Below are 20557 nucleotides of genomic sequence, written 5' to 3'. Positions count from 1 at the left end.
ACCCGTCCTTATTTTCATTTAGTTTCCCGGAAATATTTTTTGATTTATTTTGAACTAACCAGATTACACTTTAGACGTGGCAATCAACTTTGATTGCCGCATCTGAAGGGTTAATAATGGGCATCACCGCGATTGGTGATGTCCAGTATTAGCCACGGGTCCCGGCTATCGTCGGAGCATGTGTAAAAATATTTAAAAAATTTAGGGAAAAGTACAAACCGTAGGGAAACATATAACTTGGTGATACTCTTGAGGACTGGAATTTTGGCTTATTTCAACATAAAATGTTTATCATAAAATCCACAGTGTTTAAGATGTGTACATACCCAGTAGGAGAGAGGCTCTTTTTGTATGCTCACGTTTTATACAGACGCAAAGCCTAATTGGTACTAAGGGTGGCTGGCATATCACAACATCACACTTCCTGAGACGCACCCACTAAACCTGCTTTATCCAGGAAATAAGCAAATATCGGGCATTCGTGGCCAAACAACGAGTAAAAACGTATATATGTAACAAAAATGAAGATTAACCTGGTTACATTACTAGCAAACTAGGGCATTTAACAAAATTGGATGTATAATTGTTTAGGTACACTTTTAGGCTAAGGCCTTTATTACACACCATTTTTACAGGCAAAAAAAGTGTTTTTTTTTTTTTTTTTTTTTTTTTTTTTTTTTTTTACATCTAGGCCATTTCTTGCATTATCCCAATGACTCAGGCTGTTTTTAATGTCCAGACTAAGTTTAGACCAATTCTTAACTGGCTTACTGTTGGCAAAAATAGTTGTGCATGGCATGGTGTATGCCCATTATCCTGATAAGCCTCACGCTTTCCTATTCTTTATGGGCCATTGTGTATAATAAACATGCTTGTCCTGCACTACAATTTTGGTGCAGTTGAAGCTAAAATACTGGCTGAACAACCATAGTAATTTTTCTATTTTGGACCGCAAAGTTTTTAAGAGCTTCCATTAGGTATATCCCAACTTTGTAGGTTATAAGACTTTTTTGTGCTTCAGGACTAAAAGATGCACATTTCTTGTGGAAAAAAGATGGAGTGAAAATGGAGAGTTGTGCTAAGGAAGCCCTACTGCCACTTGCTGAAGGAAAAGTGCACATCCTCAGTTGGGTGAGAGATATTGCCACAAAGGATGCAGAGTATCATTGCACTATTGAATCAGAAGCTGGGCAGAAGTCTTCAAAAGTATTTATTAGAGTTACAGGTAAAATCCTACGGCAGGCGCTATACAATGTCATTGTACTGATGTAGTGTTATACTGTCTGTATTGGCTTACAAAACCTGTATCTCAGTTTTCCTTCTTCCCATCCTTGATCGATGTGCCTAGTACAGTACTGGTTTCACTAGTTTTTTTTTTGTTTTTTTTCATATGATTACTTTTTGTATAAAATTTCTACGTTTGATACTAAAATCCTACATTGTCCAAAAGATCTACGTAATATGTTAAAGCATGATGTCTGAAAACGAGAAGTAAATGTGATTGTCCGACCCTACATATACTTGAAATGCAGCCTGTCTTGCTGTGATCGACTTTGATACAGAAAACTATTACTGGTGCTCTGTTTGGTATAGCTTTTGCACAAATTTGGCACATTTTGTATGTAAAAAGTGGCATAAACGGAGTATTGGCCACGTTCCAACATGCCGGTGAACACATACAGCTAAAATCCTCCCTCACTTTCTCACCAGGGGCCACACAATATTGGCGATAATACCGGCATAATGCAAAGGGGTGTTTTTCAGACGCGTGCATTTATATGCATGTGAAAATTAGGGATCGACCGATATCGTTTTTTTTAGGGCCGATAATCGGTGGGGGATAGGGCCGATAACTTATACCGGAATATCGGTATAAGTTATCGGCTATTTATCCCACCGCGACACCGCTGCAGATCATTAATTTAAAGCGGGTGCTTTAAATCAATGCACTGCAGTGGCTTTTGCGGTGCCATAGGCCGCTGCCGCCACCTCCCGCTTCTCTCCCCTTACCTGTCAGGGTGGTCCGGGCCATCCTTCCTTCCTGTAGTGTCCGGCGGCATTCCGGGTGGAGGGGGAACCGGTCCGGGCTGTTCTTCTTCTCCGGGGGTCATCTTCTCCACTCCGGGCAGGTTCCGGCCTAGTAACGCAGCATAGATGCCGCTGCGCAGTGACGCACGTGCGCAGCGACGAACCCGACGTCACGGCGTAGCGGCGTCTATGCAGTGTACTAGGCCGGAGCCTGCCCGGAGTGGAGAAGGACAGCCCGGACCGGTTCACCCTCCACCCGGAATGCCGCCGGACACTACAGGAAGGATGGATGGCCCGGACCACCCCCATTACGGGTAAGTTTAATTTTTTTTATTGACTCGGAGGGTGGGGGAGGGGCCCGACCGGTATAGTGGTATGGGCAAAAATCCATACCGGTATACCGCCCAGCACTACGGTGGGGGGTGCGACGCGGTGCGGGGGGGCGGTCGCAGTGCGGCGGGTCGGGGCATTATCTGCTTATAGGCAAGGTAATTGCAGATACCGATAATGCCCAAATTCGTGATTATCGGCCGATAATATCGGCCATACCGATAATCGGTCGATCCCTAGTGGAAATGTGGCCTTAGTTACTGCACGGTTGCCTTATGATGAGTCTGCCACACTATATAGGTAATTCGGTGACCTATCGATCTAATTTTTTTTTTTTTTTTTTAGGTTCACTAAATCATGGGTGGTCAAATGAACTAGCAAGATGGAAGAGTGCTGTCAGCGAGCATAGCAACATAATGGAGGGCTGGAAAAAGACATGGGTATAGCAATTGTGTGATTGGATAAAAAATATTTTCATCATTAAACTATTACTATTTATGTTACATCTAAACCTATATATGTAGATATAGAGATAGATAGAGAGAGAGAGAGAGAGAGATATAGATTAGAGAGAGATATAGATTAGAGAGAGATTAGATATAGATATATAAGAGAGAGAGAGATATATACTGGCTCCAGAAAGTTAAACAGATATGTAAAAAAAACTAAAAAATGTTGGGGGCTTCAGTTTCTACACAGTGCATTTTTCGGTGAAAATTACACCTTATCTTTATTCTGTAGGTCCATATGATTAAAATGATACCCTACTTATATAGGTTTGATTTTGTTTAACTTTTGGAAAAAGTCATAACTACATGCACAAAAATGAATACGTTTAAAAGATGTCCTTCTGATCCCTATAACTTTTTTATTTTTCTGCATACAGGGATGTATGGGGGCTTTTTTGCGTCGTTATCTGAAGTTTTTATCTGTACCATTTTTGTTTCGATCAGACTTTTTGATCGCTTTTTATTCATTTTATTATGGTATAAAAAGTGACCAAAAATATGCTATTTTGGAATTTGGAATTTTATACGTGTACGCCATTAACCGTGTGGTTTAATTAATGATATATTTCTATACTTCGGACATTAACGCACGCGATGATACTACATATGTTTATATTTATTTTTGCTAACATAGTTTTTTTTTAAATAGTGAAAGGGGGGTGATTCAAACTTTTATTAAGAGGTTAAATCACATTTATTAACATAGGGGACTACAACATGCAGTACATTGATTAGACGCTGCTCAATGCTATGCCATAGCATAGCATTGATCAGTGTTATCGGCGCTCCACTGCTCCTGCCTTGATCTCAGACATGGAGCAGCAAATTGGCGATTGGACAAGGAGGAGGCAGGACACCGCGGTGGTCCCGTCAGCCCGACTGAGCTGCTGGGAATGTTTTTTTATTTTATTTTATTTTTTTGTGTTTTTTTTAAACTTTAGCCGCGGCAATAAACTTTCATCTGAAGAGTTAATACTGGGAATTTCCGCGATCGGTGCTGTCCGGTATTAGCCATGGGTCCCCTCTATCGTTAGATGCTGGGGCCAATCTGATAGGACGCGGGGTCACGTTATATCGCGGGAGGAGGACGTACAGATACGCCCTGCCTCCTTAAGAGGTTAAAGGGGTACTCCAGTGGGGAAAAAAAATCTAATCAACTGGTGGCAGAAAGTTTAAAAAGATTTTTAAATTACTTCTATATACAAATCTTAATCCTTCTAGTACCTATCAGCTGCTGCATGCTCCACAGGAAGTTGTATAGTTTTCTGTCTGACCACAGTGCTCTCTGCTGCCACCTCTGTGCGTGTCAGGAACTTTTCAGACAGGTTTACAATGGGGTTTTGCTCCTTCTCTGGACAGTTCCCGACACAGTTTAAATAGAATTAATTTACAAATCTGTTTAACTTTTTGGCACCAGTTGATTAAAAAAAAATGTTTTCCACCGGAGTACACCTTTTTAAAGGGGTATTTTTTTATTTCACTGTGCTACAGGGGCTGTAAAGTTAGTGTAGTTCATAATATAGTTTCTGTACCTGAGTTTAATGGCTGGTTTTAAAATTCTTATGTGCCCCGATGTTAATTTTTAGCAGCATAAAAAATGAGTGTTGTATCCGCTTTTCCCAGGTTTCAGTGCGACCCCACACATTACATAACTAGTTAGGTGTTAAAAGGGAGCCTGTCTGAGTTTCAATTAGTGGAGCGACCACTGGGTGAGGTGGTGGGGGGGATCATTCTCCACAGGGCTGCAGGGAATTATAGTTTACAGCACAGCGCAGCATTGTAGGGTGCTCAGGTGTGCTGCAATGGGTGGGGTGGCTGATGTGTGACCTCACACTTACAAACAAGGGATCCTGGGACTTTTAATTGGAGGAAAGGAACTCCAACAGGAAATGGCCATTTCTCAAAAAGAAAGCAGCAGCAGCATTATGGTAATCTCACAACACAGTCCTTTAGCCCCAGTACAAGCATGGGTCCCTCCTAAGCATGTCTATTACTGTCTGGTAGGTAAGAACTAAAAGCACCTTATGGTGGATAACCACTTTTCTCCCCTCCTATTTTTTTAGTCCCCCCATTGCCCCCGAAAGGACCGGCAATGATATTTTTAGACTCTTTGATGCCACAATTAACTTTGATAAAGGCAACTGAAGGGTTCATGCTGGACTGATTGCAGCCGGTACTCTGACACAGGAACCCTGTGTCTTTAAATGGGCACTGTCAGATACAAAAACTTTTGATATGTTGTAAAGCATGCCAAACCAATAGGTTTTGCAATTGCTTTCATTAGAAAATGTTCAGTATTTTAGACTGAAAAAGCCAGTCAAACAACTGCCCCCCCCCCCCCCCCCCCTGCATGCTTGGACACATACTAGTCCTGCTGTGTCCATGCGTCATCACCTATGTCATGGACACACTACCTTGATTGACAGCTGAGCGCGCAGGGCTCACAGCTGGAGGAAAAATCCTCCCACTGTCAGCTTGTTTCCCACTACTATCAGTGAGGACAAGCTGGGAGTTGTAGTTTTGCTAATGCTAGGGGTGATGTGAGCAGACAGCATGCTGAGGGAGGGGGCGGAGACATGCACAGTGAGGCCACGCCCCCTGCCTTTGAGAGGAATTTAGACTAGTGAGCTAAATTAAAAGTGTAATAAAAAAAAAGGTGTTAGACAAATAAAAATTAGATGTACATGGTCAGGATTGGGTACGGAGTGATATATTTAAAAAAATGTTTTTGGTTGGATCTGACGGGTACGCTTTAAGGTGCTATAGGGGTTGTCCAGACAACCCTGTTAACAAAGAATGACTAGTATATCCGTGCGTCGGGTGATAGTTCCCATACAAAAAAATGTCAGTGGTACTGCCCAGTATACCCACAAGATCTTTGTGATAGCCCCCTTTAAATATGGGCAGTGCTTAAAATATGCCAACTAGGCTCCTACTGCAACTGCTAGGATCCTTTTGAATAAAAAATTAAAAAGAAGCCTTTTTAGATGGAGAGTAAGTAGTACAGTCAATGTGGGCTACACAAACTGAGAATGTTAATAAAGTTGTAATATAGGTATAATGTTAGTTGCATGAGAATTGTGTTTCTGCACATATCAGGTAAGCTTCTTTACAGTAACATGTCAACACAAAGTTATTCATGTTATCATTTTTTTCTCCATAACATCATGGGAGCTTTATGAACATGTTCACTTATCCCAGAGTATTGAAGGCTTAGACTTCATGTGACTCTGCCATAACACTTGACCTGATGAACGCTGTATATAGGAATGTGCTGAAACTGTTTTCTTTTATTGTAGGAGAGCTGCAACAAGAAAGACGTCAATTAAACAAAATGGCAAAAATGCAACAAGACAAATTCCCGGAATAAGCAGCCAGGCCTTCATGAACAGTGTTTTATTATGGGGACAGAAAAAAAAATATTGGAAAGCGATTTTGCTTCTTTATGCATTATGGACAAAATTATTATTTTCATCCATAGATGATGGGGAGTGTGACTGGCTCTAGATTTAGTACTGTCAGACTCTGCCATGAGCACTTTTGAATTTGCACTTCATTTTATTAATGTATAACCACTATATTTTATAAAGTAATTCAGCCCTCCGTGAAGATACTGACAGAGTTTACAAAGCAGTGAATATATGCTGATCATTCCCGTGAAATAAAAGTAATTTGTATCTGTAGGATTGGGTCTTTTAATTTGCACTTTTTCCTGTTCACTAATGGAAATCTGCCTTGCCAGCCTTGTGGAAACCGTACTGTGCAATACGGGATGTTCCGGTCTTCCAGTTCCTTCAATTAGACTGATAAAGTTTTACAGGTAAAGTTTTTTTTTTCTTATAAAAACCTTGTGGCTGGAAAATGCATTGCAACACTGCATCAGTTTGTGATGAAATATACAGTATGGTGTGCAACACATTACTGGCCTGTGTAAATACACTCTAAAGGTCACACATACAGTATCATGTGCATATTTGATGCCCAGGATTTGAAGCAGCAGATTTGAAGTTGTGTTCACTCAAGGTAGTTTACCTTGCAATTTGCAGCTTAAAATCTGCATTTTCAAATCCTGTACATCAGATATGCGCAAGATACTGTGAATACACCCTACAGGTAGGGTCACACGTGCCATATTTCTTATATGCTTGAAGTCAATGGGTGGCGTATTTGGCTACCCATTGACTTCATGTCAGGGTATGTTTACACTTGCATATTTTATGCTGCAGATTTGTTGTAGCAGATGTTTATACCACTGAAGTCATTGGGCAGCAAAACCGGCTGAAGCAAATCTGCAGCAGATTTGGAGAAGAAAATGTGCACGTGATTGTACCCTTAACAGTCCTGGCAGCTCAGCTGAGCTGATTGGGACCACTGTGGTAAAACTTTTGTGTCCTGACCAGCTGAGAAGATGGCAGGGGGGCCCTTACCTGCCCCCTCTCTGTCCAATCGGTGGCTCGATGCTCCAGGAAGCCTCAGCAGCCTGGAGCAATTGAGCACCGATAACACTGATCAATGCTATGGCTATGTGGACTATAAAATAGTGTAAAAAAAATAAAAAAGTTAATAAATTTAATTTAACCCCTTCCCTAATAAAATATAAAAAAAATGTCAACAAAAATAAATGTGGTATCGCTGTGTCCGTAAATGTCTGAACCATAAAAATATGTTAAATAAACTGCACGGTAAATGGCGTATACATAAAAAAAAAAAATACCAAAGTCCAAAATTGCATATGTTTGGTCACTTTGTATACCCTAATAAATGTATAAAAAGCTATAAAAGTCCCATCAACACAAAAATTACAGATCACAGCGCAAAAAAGGAGCCCTCACATATCCCCTATACAGAAAAATAAAACATTAATTATGGGGGTCAGAAGATGACAATTTTAAACGTACACAATTATGTGCAAAAAGAAGTAAAATAAAATAAAACATATATAAGTTGGGTATTTAACTGTATGAACCTACAGAATAAAGATAAGGTGCCATTTTTACCGAAAAGCGCACTGCGTAGTAACTGAAGCCGCCAAAAATTACAAAATGGCTTTTTTGCGCCATAGATTTTGGGGTGAAATGATGTCATTACAAAGTAAAATTGGTAGCGCAAAAAACAAGCCCTCATGTAGGTCTGTAGGTGGAAAACAAAGTGAATTTTAGAAGTTGAGGAAAAAACAAAAGTGCAAAAACGAAAAACGTCCTTAACCTCTTAAGGGCCAAGGACGTACTGGTACGTCCTGAGTCCGCTCCCGTTCAATATTGCGGTGCCGCGCGCTATTAACTCTTTAGACGTGGCGTTCAAAGTTGAACGCCGCGTCTAAAGTGAAACTAAATGTTGCCGGCTAGCTCAGGGCGCTGTTCGGGATCGCCCTGGCGAAATCGCCGCATCCCGAACAGCTGAGACACAGCAGGAGGGTCCCTTACCTTGCCTCCTGGTGTCCTATCGCCAAATGACTGCTCAGTGCCTGAGATCCATGTATGAGCAGTCAAGGAGCAGCATCATTGATCAATGGTTTCCTATCAGAAACCATTGAACAACGTAAAAGATCAGTGAGTGCAGTGTTATAGCTAGGGATCGACCGATATCGTTTTTTTAGGGCCGATACTGATAATCGGTGCAGGTTAGGTCCGATAGCCGATAACTTATACCGATATTCCGGTATAAGTTATCGGCTATTTAACCCCCTGCGACACCGCTGCAGATCATTGATTTAAAGCGGGCGCTTAAAATCAATGATCTGCAGTGGCTTTTGCGGGGCCATAGGCCGCCGCCACCACCACCCGCTTCTCTCCCCCTACCTGTCAGGGTGGTCCTGTAGTGTCCGGGGGCGTTCCGGGTGGAGGGTGGTCCGGTCCGGGCTGTCCTTCTTCTCCGGCGGTCATCTTCTCCACTCCGGGCAGGCTCCGGCCTAGTACGCTGCATAGATGCCGCTGCGCAGTGACGCCCGTGTGCAGCGACGCACCTGACGTCACGGCGTAACGGCGTCTATGCAGCGTACTAGGCCAGAGCCTGCCCGGAGTGGAGAAGAAGACCGTGGGAGAAGGACAGCCCGGACCGGTCCACCCGGAACGCCCCCGGACACTACAGGAATGATGGATGGATGGCCCGGACCACCCCCATTACGGGTAAGTTTAAATTTTTTTATTGACTCGGAGGGTGGGGGAGGGGCCCGACCGGTATAGCGGTATGGGAAAAATCCATACCGGTATACCGCCTAGCATCACGGTGGGGGGTGCGTCGAGGGGGTGGCGATCGCGGTGGGGGCGGGGGGCGGGGCATTATCGGCTTATCGGCAAGATAATTGTCGATACCGATAATGCCCAAAATCGTGATTATCGGCCGATAATATCGGCCATACCGATAATCGGTCGATCCCTAGTTATAGCCCCTATGGGAGCTATAACACTGCAAAAAAAAAAGTGAATAAAGATCATTTAACTCCTTCCCTAATAAAAGTTTGAATCACCCCCCTTTTCCCTATTCAGGCAAGAGCAGTCAAGCGGCGATTACACTATCGGCAAAGCATTAATCTATGGCATAGCATTGATCAGTGCCTGAAGTCAGTATAATGCATGTTATAGCCCCCTCTGGGGGTTATTGCAAAAAAAAAAAAAATAAAGATAATAAAGATGTTTTAACACCTCCCCTGATAAAAGTTTGAATTCCATTTTTTCCCACTTAAAAAAAACAAAACGGTGTAAATAAAAATAAACATATATGGTATCGCCGCGTGCGGAAATGTCCGAATTATAAAAATATATCGTTAATCCGCACGGTCAACGGCGTACGCACAAAAAAAATTCCAAGATAGTGTATTTTTGGTCACTTTTTATATCATGAAAAAATGAATAAAAAGTGATCAAAAAGTCAGATCAATACAAAAATGGTACCGCTGAAAACTACAGATCACGGCGCAAAAAATTAGCCCTCATAAAACCCCATATGCGGAAAAATAGTTATAGGGGGTCAGAAGATGACAATTTTAAACGTATACATTTTCCTGCATGTAGTTATGATTTTTTTCAGAACTATGACAAAATCAAACCTATATAAGTAGGGTATAATTTTAATTGTATGGACCTACAGAATAAAGAGGTGTCATTTTTACCAAAAAATTTACTTTTTTCTTCAATTTTGTCACACAATGATTTTTTTTCCCGTTTCGCCGTAGATTTTTGGGTAAAATGACTGATGTCATTACAAAGTAGAATTGGTGGTGCAAAAAATAAGCCATCATATGGATTTTTAGGTGCAAAATTGAAAGAGTTATGATAAGGAGGAAAACACGAAAGTGCAAAAACGGAAAAACCCCGGGTCCTTAAGGGGTTAAGCTTTAAAACAAATAAAAGGTAATTTGCTAAACTGAGCGCTTTGTGTTAAAGTTCATCTCGCAGTCTTGTCCTCACATCTGTAGGCGTAGGCTGTGGATTAAGGCATTATTTCCTCCACTGCAATATAATCACTGTTACGATTCTGCCAAGCAGACGCTGAGCAATAAAAGTGCTGGCTCAAGTTAACAATTAACTTTGTTTTAAGAGATCTTTTATTTGGTAATGGTGACCATACAGCCTCCAGTTAACCTCCAATTTCCATTTTCTTCTCTTTCTACAAGCCATAACTCCAAAGAAATTATCCAGGATTAGAAAAACAGAGCAGATTCCAGGAACAGCACCACATCTATCCTTAGGTTGTGTGTGGTATTGCAGATAAGTTCCATTTAATTGACTGGAGCCAAGTTGTAATACCACAACACAACAGAGCCATATGTGTTTTTTTTTTTTTTTTTTGGACCAATTATCCGGCTCAATGGCACCATTCAGTTAAAAAAATAAGTTATTTGTAGGATTAAATTAGAAAGAAACAAATGTTGTGCAGTAAAACTGACATGTTTCATTCTATGGGTCAGTGACTACAAAGAATACCCAATTGTATACAGTTTATTTTCACTATTAAAAAAATGTAAAACTTTGATTGCAACTCCATATTCTGATGCCCTGTTACTTTATTTATCTATCAAAGGAACTGTGTGAAGTTAGGAAGTGCCTAAAATGTTAATTTTATTAATACTATGATAAAAACCACCAGAAAAAGAGTGCCTTTCAACCAGTAAAGGGTAGCAAAACGAAAAGTATGTCTCGCCAACTATTACGGGTGTCTGCACAGTGGTCCTGCAGACCAGCAGAATGTCTGGGTTTTTAACCACAAACCCCCCCTGACACTTATAGGAAATGTGGGCAAAACCGGAATCAAGATAACAAATATGGTAATCTACTCTAATGGTTAATCCAATGCTCCCTACTTGTTTCTGCTTCTAAATCAAACAGGGTCCTCAGGGGAGACAGAACCTACAATTACCAGGAGAGTCAAACAATTTAAATCTCCAAGTTATAACCAATAAATAGGATATCCCCAGTATGGTTTGGGCTGGAGTTCCTAATGTAGTGAGTTCGGAGTAGAGAATAAGTGAAACCATAAATGCAGACAGTATACCTCTATTTGCAAGTATGCATATCTAATGTTTATAGTTGAGATCCCACACAACCAGGTACTGCATAAACCACCCCTGTGATCCTGATCACAAATTCCAGGAAATTTACAGCAGCTATAAGTCCAGCACATAAAACATCACAAATGGTAATCTATAGCAAGTGTGCATGATGTGCTAGCTGTAAATGTCGCTGCGCAGCTACTCACAGCCCCATTGATCGGAGTGCACTCCTCCCTGATACATGTAGTGTGTGAAAGGATGATCAGACGTCTGAAGTGACTGGCATGTGACTTCTAACTACATGGGTGCAATGTTGACAACTGCATCTAGTCAGTTAAATGGCTGCAACTGGAGTTAGCTGACTATGGCTGTCAGTTGCTCTACGGGCATGAAGCAGTCTCCGCTCCTGAGCCTGCTCTATGGGGGAGATTTATCAAAACCTGTCCAAAGGAAAAGTTGATTTGCCCATAGCAACCAATCAGATCGCTTCTTTCATTTTTCAGAGGCCTTGTTAAAAAGGAAAGAAGTGATCTGATTGGTTGCTATGGGCAACTCAGAAACTTTTCCTCTGGACAGATTTTGATAAATCTCACCTTATGTTTTCTGCCTACATCAGGCATAGATATAAACAATAACCTGCTTTCTTGAAATACATGAACTTTAGATATATAAAATCTTTTTATTGAAGGGTGTGCTACAGGTAAAAGCAAAAGAAAAATCCACTTGTCTTTGTTTAATGTGTTGTCTCTTATAGTGGGCTTAAAGGGGTTTTCCAGGATTAGAAAACATAGCTGTTTTTTTCTAAAAACTTTGCCACACCTGTCCTCTGGTAATGTCTGGTAACATTTATTAAAAACTGTCCAGAGGAAAACTTTTGCTCTGGACAGGTTTTGATAAATCTTTCCCATGGTCTCCAGTACTGTACACAATACTCTGTGAGGTGTCACCAGTGTTCTGTACAGCGGCATGAGCACTTCCCTCTTTCTACTGCTTATACCTCTCCCTATACATCCAAGTATTCTGCTAGCATTTCCTGCTGCTCTATTACATTGTCTTCCTACCTTTAAGTCTTCTGAAATAATGACCCCCTAAATCCCTTTCCTCATATACTGAGGTCAGAACTGTGGCAAATATTCTATATTCTGCCACAGGTGCATTATCTTGCACTTATCCACATTAAATTTCAGTTGCCAGAGTTCTGACCATTCTTCTAGATTGCCGAAATCCTTTTCCATTTGGTGTATCCCTCCAGGGACATCAACCCAGTTACATATCTTTGTGTCATCAGCAAAAAGACACACCTTACCATCGAGACCTTCTGTAATATCACTAATGAAGATATTAAACAAAATTGGTTCCAGTACAGATCCATGAGGTACCCCACTGGTGACAAGACCTTGCTCTGAATATTCTCCATTGACTACAACCCTCTGTTGTCTGTTACTCAGCCACTGCCTAATCCACTCAACAATATTGGAGTCCAAGCTCAATGACTGTAGTTTATTGATAAGTCTTCTATGTGGGACAGTGTCAAAAGCCTTACTAAAATCTAGATATGCCATGTCTACTGCCATCTATTATTTCAGTCACCCAGTCAAAAAAAATCAAAAGATTACTTTGACATGATCTCCCTGAAGTAAGCCCATGTTGTTTTTCATCTTGCAATCCATGGGATTTTAGATGTTCCACAATCCTATCCTTTAGTAGGGTTTCCATTAATTTCCCCACTATTGATGTCAGGCTTGTTGGCCCGATTCCTTTTTTGTGTATGTCACAACATTTGTTAATCCCACTTTTCTGGGGCTACTGCTGTTAGCAGTGATAGGTTAAAGAGAAACTGACAGCTGGTTCACCCACACAAAGTTCAATACACAGGGTTATAGTGTGGGTGAACCAGATTAAAATCGTTTATTACACACTCAGATAGGTGTCACTAATCCAGACATATAAATGTATTGCCTGCTGTGGAGGCAGGACCCAGCATCCTTGCCCTCTGATATGCCCATCCACTTTATGAATCTTTATGAGACCCTCTAGCCCCTTGTGAGCACGAGATGGGCTGGCATACCGAAGCAGAGGAGAGATAGGCAGGGATGCCTCCATTGCTCAAAGCAGGTGATTAACATATTATTTAATACATTGTATATCTCCTAAACTACTGCACCGATCCAGATGATAAATACATATTAATCCAGTTCATCCGCACTATAACCCTTTGTATTGGGTTTAGTGTGGGTTAAACAGCTGTCAGTTTCCCTTTAAATAAATCTGTTAACTGTTCTCCTAGTTCACCCTTTTAATAACTTTAGGTGTATCCCATCAGGCCCCTGTGACCTATTTTTCTTTGCTTTAGACAGCTGACATAGAACCTCTTCCTCTGTAAAGACACATGCATCAAATAATTCATTAGTCTTCCTTCCTAACTAAGATCATTTTTTTTTTTTTACACTGAAGTATTTGTTGAGGCAGTCGGCCAGTCCTTTTATCCTCTTCTACATTCCTTCCTTCCTTTTTGTTTTTAATTATTCCTTGTTTTAGTTTCTTCGCTGGCAATGCTAGTTTCTCATTGCTGTTATTTTTTGTTTAATCATTTACTAAATGATTGCTTTTTGTTTAATATTTTAGCCACTTCCTTTTTTTTTCTTTTAGGGACAAGCCTAATGCAGGTATCTTTTGCATGCAATAATGCATCTTTCAAGTAGTCCCAGTTCTCCCAGACTCTCTCTAGACATCAGGTCACCATATGAAACAAAATGTTTCAATGGCTGGAAGAACTGACCAATGAGAATGAGCATTTCACTGGTAAAACACCCGTATACCTCTTAATGAAGTGCATCTACTGACTGTCTGTTTAGTAGCGCCCCCTACAGTACAGGGAGGTACTACATGTTCTGTACTATTTACCTGTGGCACAGTTAGCTGCTCCTTTGGACATCAAGTAAGGGCGACTCCATGTTACTTTTTTAGGACATTGCGTGTACTGTACAGGACCCTGAAGAAGCTCCTGTCCTCTACATAGACAGTGATTTACAGCTCACAGCAGATCTTTCTTACTTTTATATGTAAGGACTTGCTTTATCTGTATTAGTTATCTACTTATTTTTGTTTAATCCTCACTTTTTCCTATTTTGAATGACATTTTGGGGCTTCAGAACCAATTACCAGGTTATGGTTTCAGGATATATATGGAAAGAAAAAACACAGAGATGGCGCCTTGATTTTGCCTTTACCTTTGCTTAAAAGGGCGTTAGATAGGCAGAGGTATTAGGAAATTAAATGCCTGCTCACCTTGTCAAGTTGTGCTAGCGAGCAGGCACAACTCTGGACAGTACTTTGGGGGGAGTGCGGCGGGAATCCCGATGCCGCTGGAGGTCTCCTCTGCTACTGGATCTTCTCCGCTGGCCGTGGATGTTCTGCAGGAGCAGGTTACTGCTGGTACCGTTAGCTGGAAAAGCGGTGCTGCAGGAGGAGGTGCTTTGGTCCTCCGATGTTAATCGCAGGATGCGGGAAGAGGTATCCAGATGCGGGGCAGATATCGGGAGATCCCTGCGCCCCTCAGCCCTTAGGATTAGCCGAGCTTGGATAGTGGTAGGGGTCACACGTCTCTCTGTACGTGTAGTGTGCAGGGGTCGGTGGAGGACCACTTTAATTGACCAGGAGCAGCTGGATGTCGGACCGCTGGAGAGCGGTAAAATACAATGGAAGGAGTGCGGGGTGTCTCTGGCAGGAGGCTTCCCCAAAAATGCCGACAGTGCTGGAGCGCTTCACTGGTACTGGTGCAATAGAACTGCAGACTGCAGTATTAAAATTCAATAGGTATTTATTAGCTATGATAAAGGTAACAGAAAACAAAAAACAGGGGGGGGATAGCAATCTTGTACGACCTACGCGTTTAGAAAGGTATCCCTTTCTTCAGGTCCTCAAAGAAAGGGATACCTTTCGAAACGCGTAGTCCGTACAAGATTGCTATCCCCCCCCCCCCCTGTTTTTTGTTTTCTGTTACCTTTATCATAGCTAATAAATACCTATTGGATTTTAATACTGCAGTCTGCAGTTCTATTTCACCAGTACCAGTGAAGCGCTCCAGCACTGTCGGCATTTTTGGGGAAGCCTCCTGCCAGAGACACCCCGCACTCCTTACATAGTTATGGTTTCAACATACAATGGTCGTCCTGGAACCGATTAATATTTTAAACAGGGAACACTGTGTATAACTAATCCAATTTTAGAAGAGTCAGCTTTTCTAAAACATTGGTTTGTTGTGACTAACTGGTGATCATTCCATCTCACACTTTCACCTACAGTAATATCTGATACCAAATTCCCATCTGTGAATACTAAATCAAAAATTGCCACCTTTTAGGTTGGCTCCTCACTAGATAATCCCAGTAGGGAAATTAGAATATCCGTACTCCTGGCAGAATTGGCTATTTTGGTGTTCAGTGCCAAAAATACAATTTCTCCTGCATAAAACAAGGCCTCCAAATGGTTTCACTGAGAAATGCACATTGAAAAATTGAAAACATTTTGTGTAATTAAAATAAAAAAAAACAGACTTGTCACGGTAACTTAAAACAACTTTCCTCCATGTGAGCTCATATAATTCTAACATATATTGTTAAATTAATTTACCAAATATTACTCCTTACCCCCAGAAAAATAACCCTGGTCTTGTCCACTAGGTATCTCATTTATCTGCAAATTGGTATCCCCTGACTGCTGATTGGCTAAGTCTATAGTAACAGCTAGATACAGTAAGTGGGGGCACATCATGAAGCTGGTGAATATTGACCTTAAGCTCCCCCACCTTCCATTTGAGGATGCCCCAAAGATGCTCAATAGGGTTTATGCCTGGAGACATGCTTGCCCATTAAATCGCCTTTACTCTCAGCTGCTTTACCAAGGCAGAGGTTGTCTTGGAGTTTTTTGGGGTTATCATGTTGGAATACTGCCCTGCAGCCAAGTCTCTGAAGGGAACAGATCATGCTCTGCTTCAGTATGTCACAGTACATGTTGGAATTTATGGTTCCCTCAATGAACTGTAGCTCCTCAGTGCCAGCAGCACTCATGCAGGCCCAGAACATGACACTCCCACAACCATGCTTGATTGATGGCTTGCCACCATCTAGAGAGAGCGATGACACCAAATTTAGGACACCTGCTCCCCATTTATGCATGAGATCTAATGGCTAATTGGGCCCAATTTGCACATTTACACTTAGGAGTGTACTCACTTTTGTTGATGACAAGGTTTAGACATTTATGGTTGTGAGTTATTTTGAGGGGACACAACATTGACCCCTTAACGATAATGGGTGTAAATGTATGTCATAGTGCAGTGGTACTTAAAGAGGTACTCCAGTGCTTAGACATCTTATCCCCTATCCAAAGGATAGGGGATAAGATGCCTGATCGCGGGAGTCCCGCAGCTGGGGAAGCCCGTGATCATGCACGCGGCACCACGTTTGTAATCAGTCTCCGGAGCGTGTTCGCTCCGGGACTGATTATGGTCGACCCCTCAATGCAAGCCAATGCTAGCTATCACGCCCCCTCCCGCAGGCTCCGCCCCTCAATGCAAGCCAATGCTAGCTATCACGTCCCCTCCTGTAGGCTTGCATTGAGGGGCGGAGCGTGACGTCACACGCCGCCGGCCCTGCGGTCGACCGTAATTAGTCCCGGAGCTAACACGTTCTGGAGACTGATTTGAAACTGGGTGCCGCGTGCATGATCACGGGCGTCCCCAGCTGCGGGACTCCCGCGATCAGGCATCTTATCCCCTATTGTTTGGATAGGGGATAAGATGTCTAAGCACCGGAGTACCCCTTTAACGCACCATGACGTAAATTTACACTCAGCCATGACCGCGAGCACCAGACTGGTGTTTGTGTCATGCGCGGCAGGTCCCGGCTGCCATCAGCAGCCAGGGACCCGATGGTAATGGCGGACATCTGCGATCGCGCAGATGTCCGCCATTAACCCCTCAGATGCCGTGATCGGCATCTGCGGCAGTGCAGTACTTTAAATGGATGATCGGATCGCGCGCATCGCTGCCGCTGGGATCCGATCATCCATAATGACGGACGGAGGTCCCCTCACCTGCCTCAGTCTTTCTCCAGGGGTCTTCTGCTCTGGTCTGAGATCGAGCAGACCAGAGCAGAAGATCACGATAACACTGATCAGTGCTATGCCCTATTAAAGTGTAAAAAGTAGAAAAAAATTAGAAAAATCCCTTACCCCAATAAAAACTTAAATCATCCTTTTTTTCCCATTTTACCTCCAAAAAAGCATTTAAAAAAGTATTTAATAAACATATTTGGTATCGCCACGTGCGTAAAAGTCTTAACTATCAAAATATATTGTTAATTATCCCATACGGTGAACGGTGTAAACGTAAATAAAGTCCAAAATTGCTGCATTTTTGTCACATTTTATTCCCCAAAAAATGTATAAAAAGTAAAACCTAAGCAAAAGTAATAACTATAAAAACTACAGATCACAGCACAAAAAATGAGCCCTCATACTGCCCCATATATGGAAAAATTTGAAAGTTATAGGTGGTCAAAATAGGGCAATTTCAAACATACACATTTTGATAAAATAGTTTGCGATTTTTTTTTTTTTGCCGTACAATTATAGAAGAGCATATAACATGGGTGTCATTTTAATCGTATTGACCCACAGAATAAAGAAAACATGCCATTTTTACCGTAAAGTGTGCAAAGTAAAAACAAAACCTTCCAAAATTAGCTAAATTCCGTTTTTCTTTTCCATTTTCCCTCATAAATAATATTTGTTTGGTTGTGCCATACATTTTATGGTAAAATAAGTGATGTAATTACAAAGTACAATTGGTGACGCATAAAACAAGCCCTGATATGGGTCTGTGGATGGAAATAAAAAAGTTATGATTTTTAGAAGGCGAGGAGGAAAAAACGAAAATGCAAAAATAAAACTGGCCAGGTCCTTAAGGGGTTAAGGACTCCAGGGTTTTTCCATTTTTGCACTTTTGATTTTTCCTCCTTACCTTTAAAAAAAAAAATCATAATTCTTTCAATTTTGCACCTAAAAATCCATATGATGGCTTATTTTTTGCACCACCAATTCTACTTTCTAATGAAATCAGTCAATTTACCCAAAAATCGACGGCAAAACGGAAAAGAAATTCATTGTGCGACAAAATTGAAGAAAAAACGCCATTTTCTAACTGTTGGGGGCTTCCGTTTCTACCCACTACATTTTTCGGTAAAAATGACACCACCTCTTTATTTTGTAAATGATACCCTACTTATATAGGTTTGATTTTGTCGTACTTCTGGAAAAATTATAACTACATGCACAAAAATGAATACGTAAAAAATTTGTCATCTTCTGACCCCTATAACTTTTTTAATTTTTCCATTTTTTAATTGATCAGACTTTTTGATCGCTTTTTATTAATTTTTCATGATATAAAAAGTGGAGTTTAGAATTTTTTTGCGCGTACGCCATTGACTGTGGGGTTTAACCCCTTCACGACGAGCGACGTACATGTACGGCGCCGCGAAGTGTCACTTGGCGCGCGGCGACGTACATGTACGTCGCGGGGTTCCGGGAGCGCCGCGTCACCGGTAGCGGTGATCGGACCGGGATGACTGCTGTTATCTAACAGCAGGCATCCCGGCACATCGCCAAGGGGGGTCCTGAGACCCCCCCATGACCGCGATGCGCGCAAATCGCAGGTCAATTCAGACCTGCGATCTGCGCGATTCCGGGTCATACGGGTCACTGGTGACCCGGTGACCCGGAAAATAAGAGGGATCGTAGGTGTCCGAGACACCCTAGATCCCCCTAAAGGGATAGGAGTTTGGTGGCAGGGTTGCCACCCCTCCTATCCCTGCTATTGGTCGGCCGAGCGACCGACCGATAGCAGACCGGGGGAGGGGGGGTTAAAGTTCGGTTCCCCCGCTTTGCCCACCTATCGATGTCCGGGCAAAACGGGGGAACCGTCCAGGGAGGGTCGGCGCCGAAGGTCCCTACCTGGATCCCGGATCGCGATCCTCCATGCGGGGATCCCCCACGTGCGGCGGCGGCGGCTTCCGGGTCCTGCTAGGTGAGTTGTTGCCTAGCAACATCCGGAGGGCCACAGTTTACAGTGGTCTCTAAACCGTGGCCCTCCAGATGTTGCAAAACTACAACTCCCAGCATGCCCAGACAGCTGTTTGCTGTGTGGGCATGCTGGGACTTGTAGTTTTGCAATATTTAGAGGGGTTCAGGTTGTAGATCACTAAGTGGTCTCAAACTGTAGCCCTCCAGATGTTGCAAAACTACAACTTTCAGCATGCCCAGACAGCAGTTTGCTGGCTGGGCATGCTGAGAGTTGTAGTTTTGCAACATCTGGAGGGCTACAGTTTGAGACCACTTAGTGATCTACAACCTGAACCCCTCTAAATATTGCAAAACTACAACTCCAAGCATTCAGGAACAGCATAAGGCTGTCTTGGCATGCTGGGAGTTGTACTTGCGTGCCTCCAGCCATTGCATAACTACATCTCCCAGCATGCCCTTCCGCAATCAGTACATGCTGGGAGTTGCAGTTTTGCAACAGCTGGAGGCACACTGGTTGGAAAATACTGAGTTAGGTCATAGAACCTAACTCAAGGTTTTCCAGCCAGTGTGCCTCCAGCTGTTGCAAAACTACAACTCCCAGCATGCATGGTCTGTCAGTGCATGCTGGGAGTTGTAGTTTTGACCCCCCTCCCGTGTGAATGTACAGGCTACATTCACACTGGCGGCAGATTACAGTGAGTTCCCCGCTGCAAATTTGAGATGCGGCAAATTTTCCGCCGCAGCTCAAACTCCTAGCGGGAGACTCAGTGTAATCTGCCGCCAGTGTGAATGTAACCTAAAAACACTACACTACACTAACATAAAATAAAGAGTAAAACACTACATATACACACGTACACTGCCCCCCCACCCCCCACCCCCCTTCTCCAATAAAAATTAAAAACGTATTGTACGGCAGTGTTTCTAAGATGGAGCCTCCAGCTGTTGCAAAACAAAAACTCCCAGCATTTCTGGACAGCAATTGACTATCCAAGCATGCTGGGAGTTTAGCAACAGCTGGAGGCGCCCTGTTTGGGAATCACTGGCGTAGAATACCCCTATGTCCACCCCTATGCAAGTCCCTAATTCAGGCCTCAAATGCACATGGCGCTCTCAC

At 42.5% G+C, this 20557-nt stretch overlaps 1 protein-coding gene and 1 long non-coding RNA gene across 5 annotated transcripts in view; one reads left to right on the top strand and one right to left on the bottom strand.

The window, feature by feature from the left end:
• Window positions 1-6550, top strand: part of SEMA4D (semaphorin 4D) — an 87440-nt gene extending 80890 nt beyond the window's left edge. Inside the window, exons 17-19 of one of the 3 annotated variants that reach the window (XM_056525451.1) lie at window positions 1022-1225; window positions 2704-2798; window positions 6167-6550. In XM_056525451.1, coding sequence (XP_056381426.1) covers window positions 1022-1225; window positions 2704-2798; window positions 6167-6196 — 329 coding nt within the window. In that variant the 3' untranslated portion in view covers window positions 6197-6550. Of the gene's footprint in view, window positions 1-1021; window positions 1226-2703; window positions 2799-6166 lie in introns of those variants that run through there. The other 2 variants (XM_056525460.1, XM_056525468.1) reach the window with 2 other exon arrangements.
• Window positions 1-11745, bottom strand: part of LOC130276299 (uncharacterized) — a 38906-nt gene extending 27161 nt beyond the window's left edge. For both annotated transcript variants that reach the window (XR_008845076.1, XR_008845075.1), the window contains exon 1: window positions 11562-11745. This is a non-coding gene — a long non-coding RNA (uncharacterized LOC130276299). The remainder of the gene's footprint in view (window positions 1-11561) is intronic.
• Window positions 11746-20557: the final 8812 nt, after the last annotated feature.

This window comes from Hyla sarda, chromosome 1 (assembly GCF_029499605.1).
Source record: "Hyla sarda isolate aHylSar1 chromosome 1, aHylSar1.hap1, whole genome shotgun sequence".
Taxonomy (NCBI): Eukaryota; Metazoa; Chordata; class Amphibia; order Anura; family Hylidae; genus Hyla; species Hyla sarda.
Note: the sequence above shows the minus strand (reverse complement) of the source record. Positions and strands in the feature narration are given on the sequence as shown.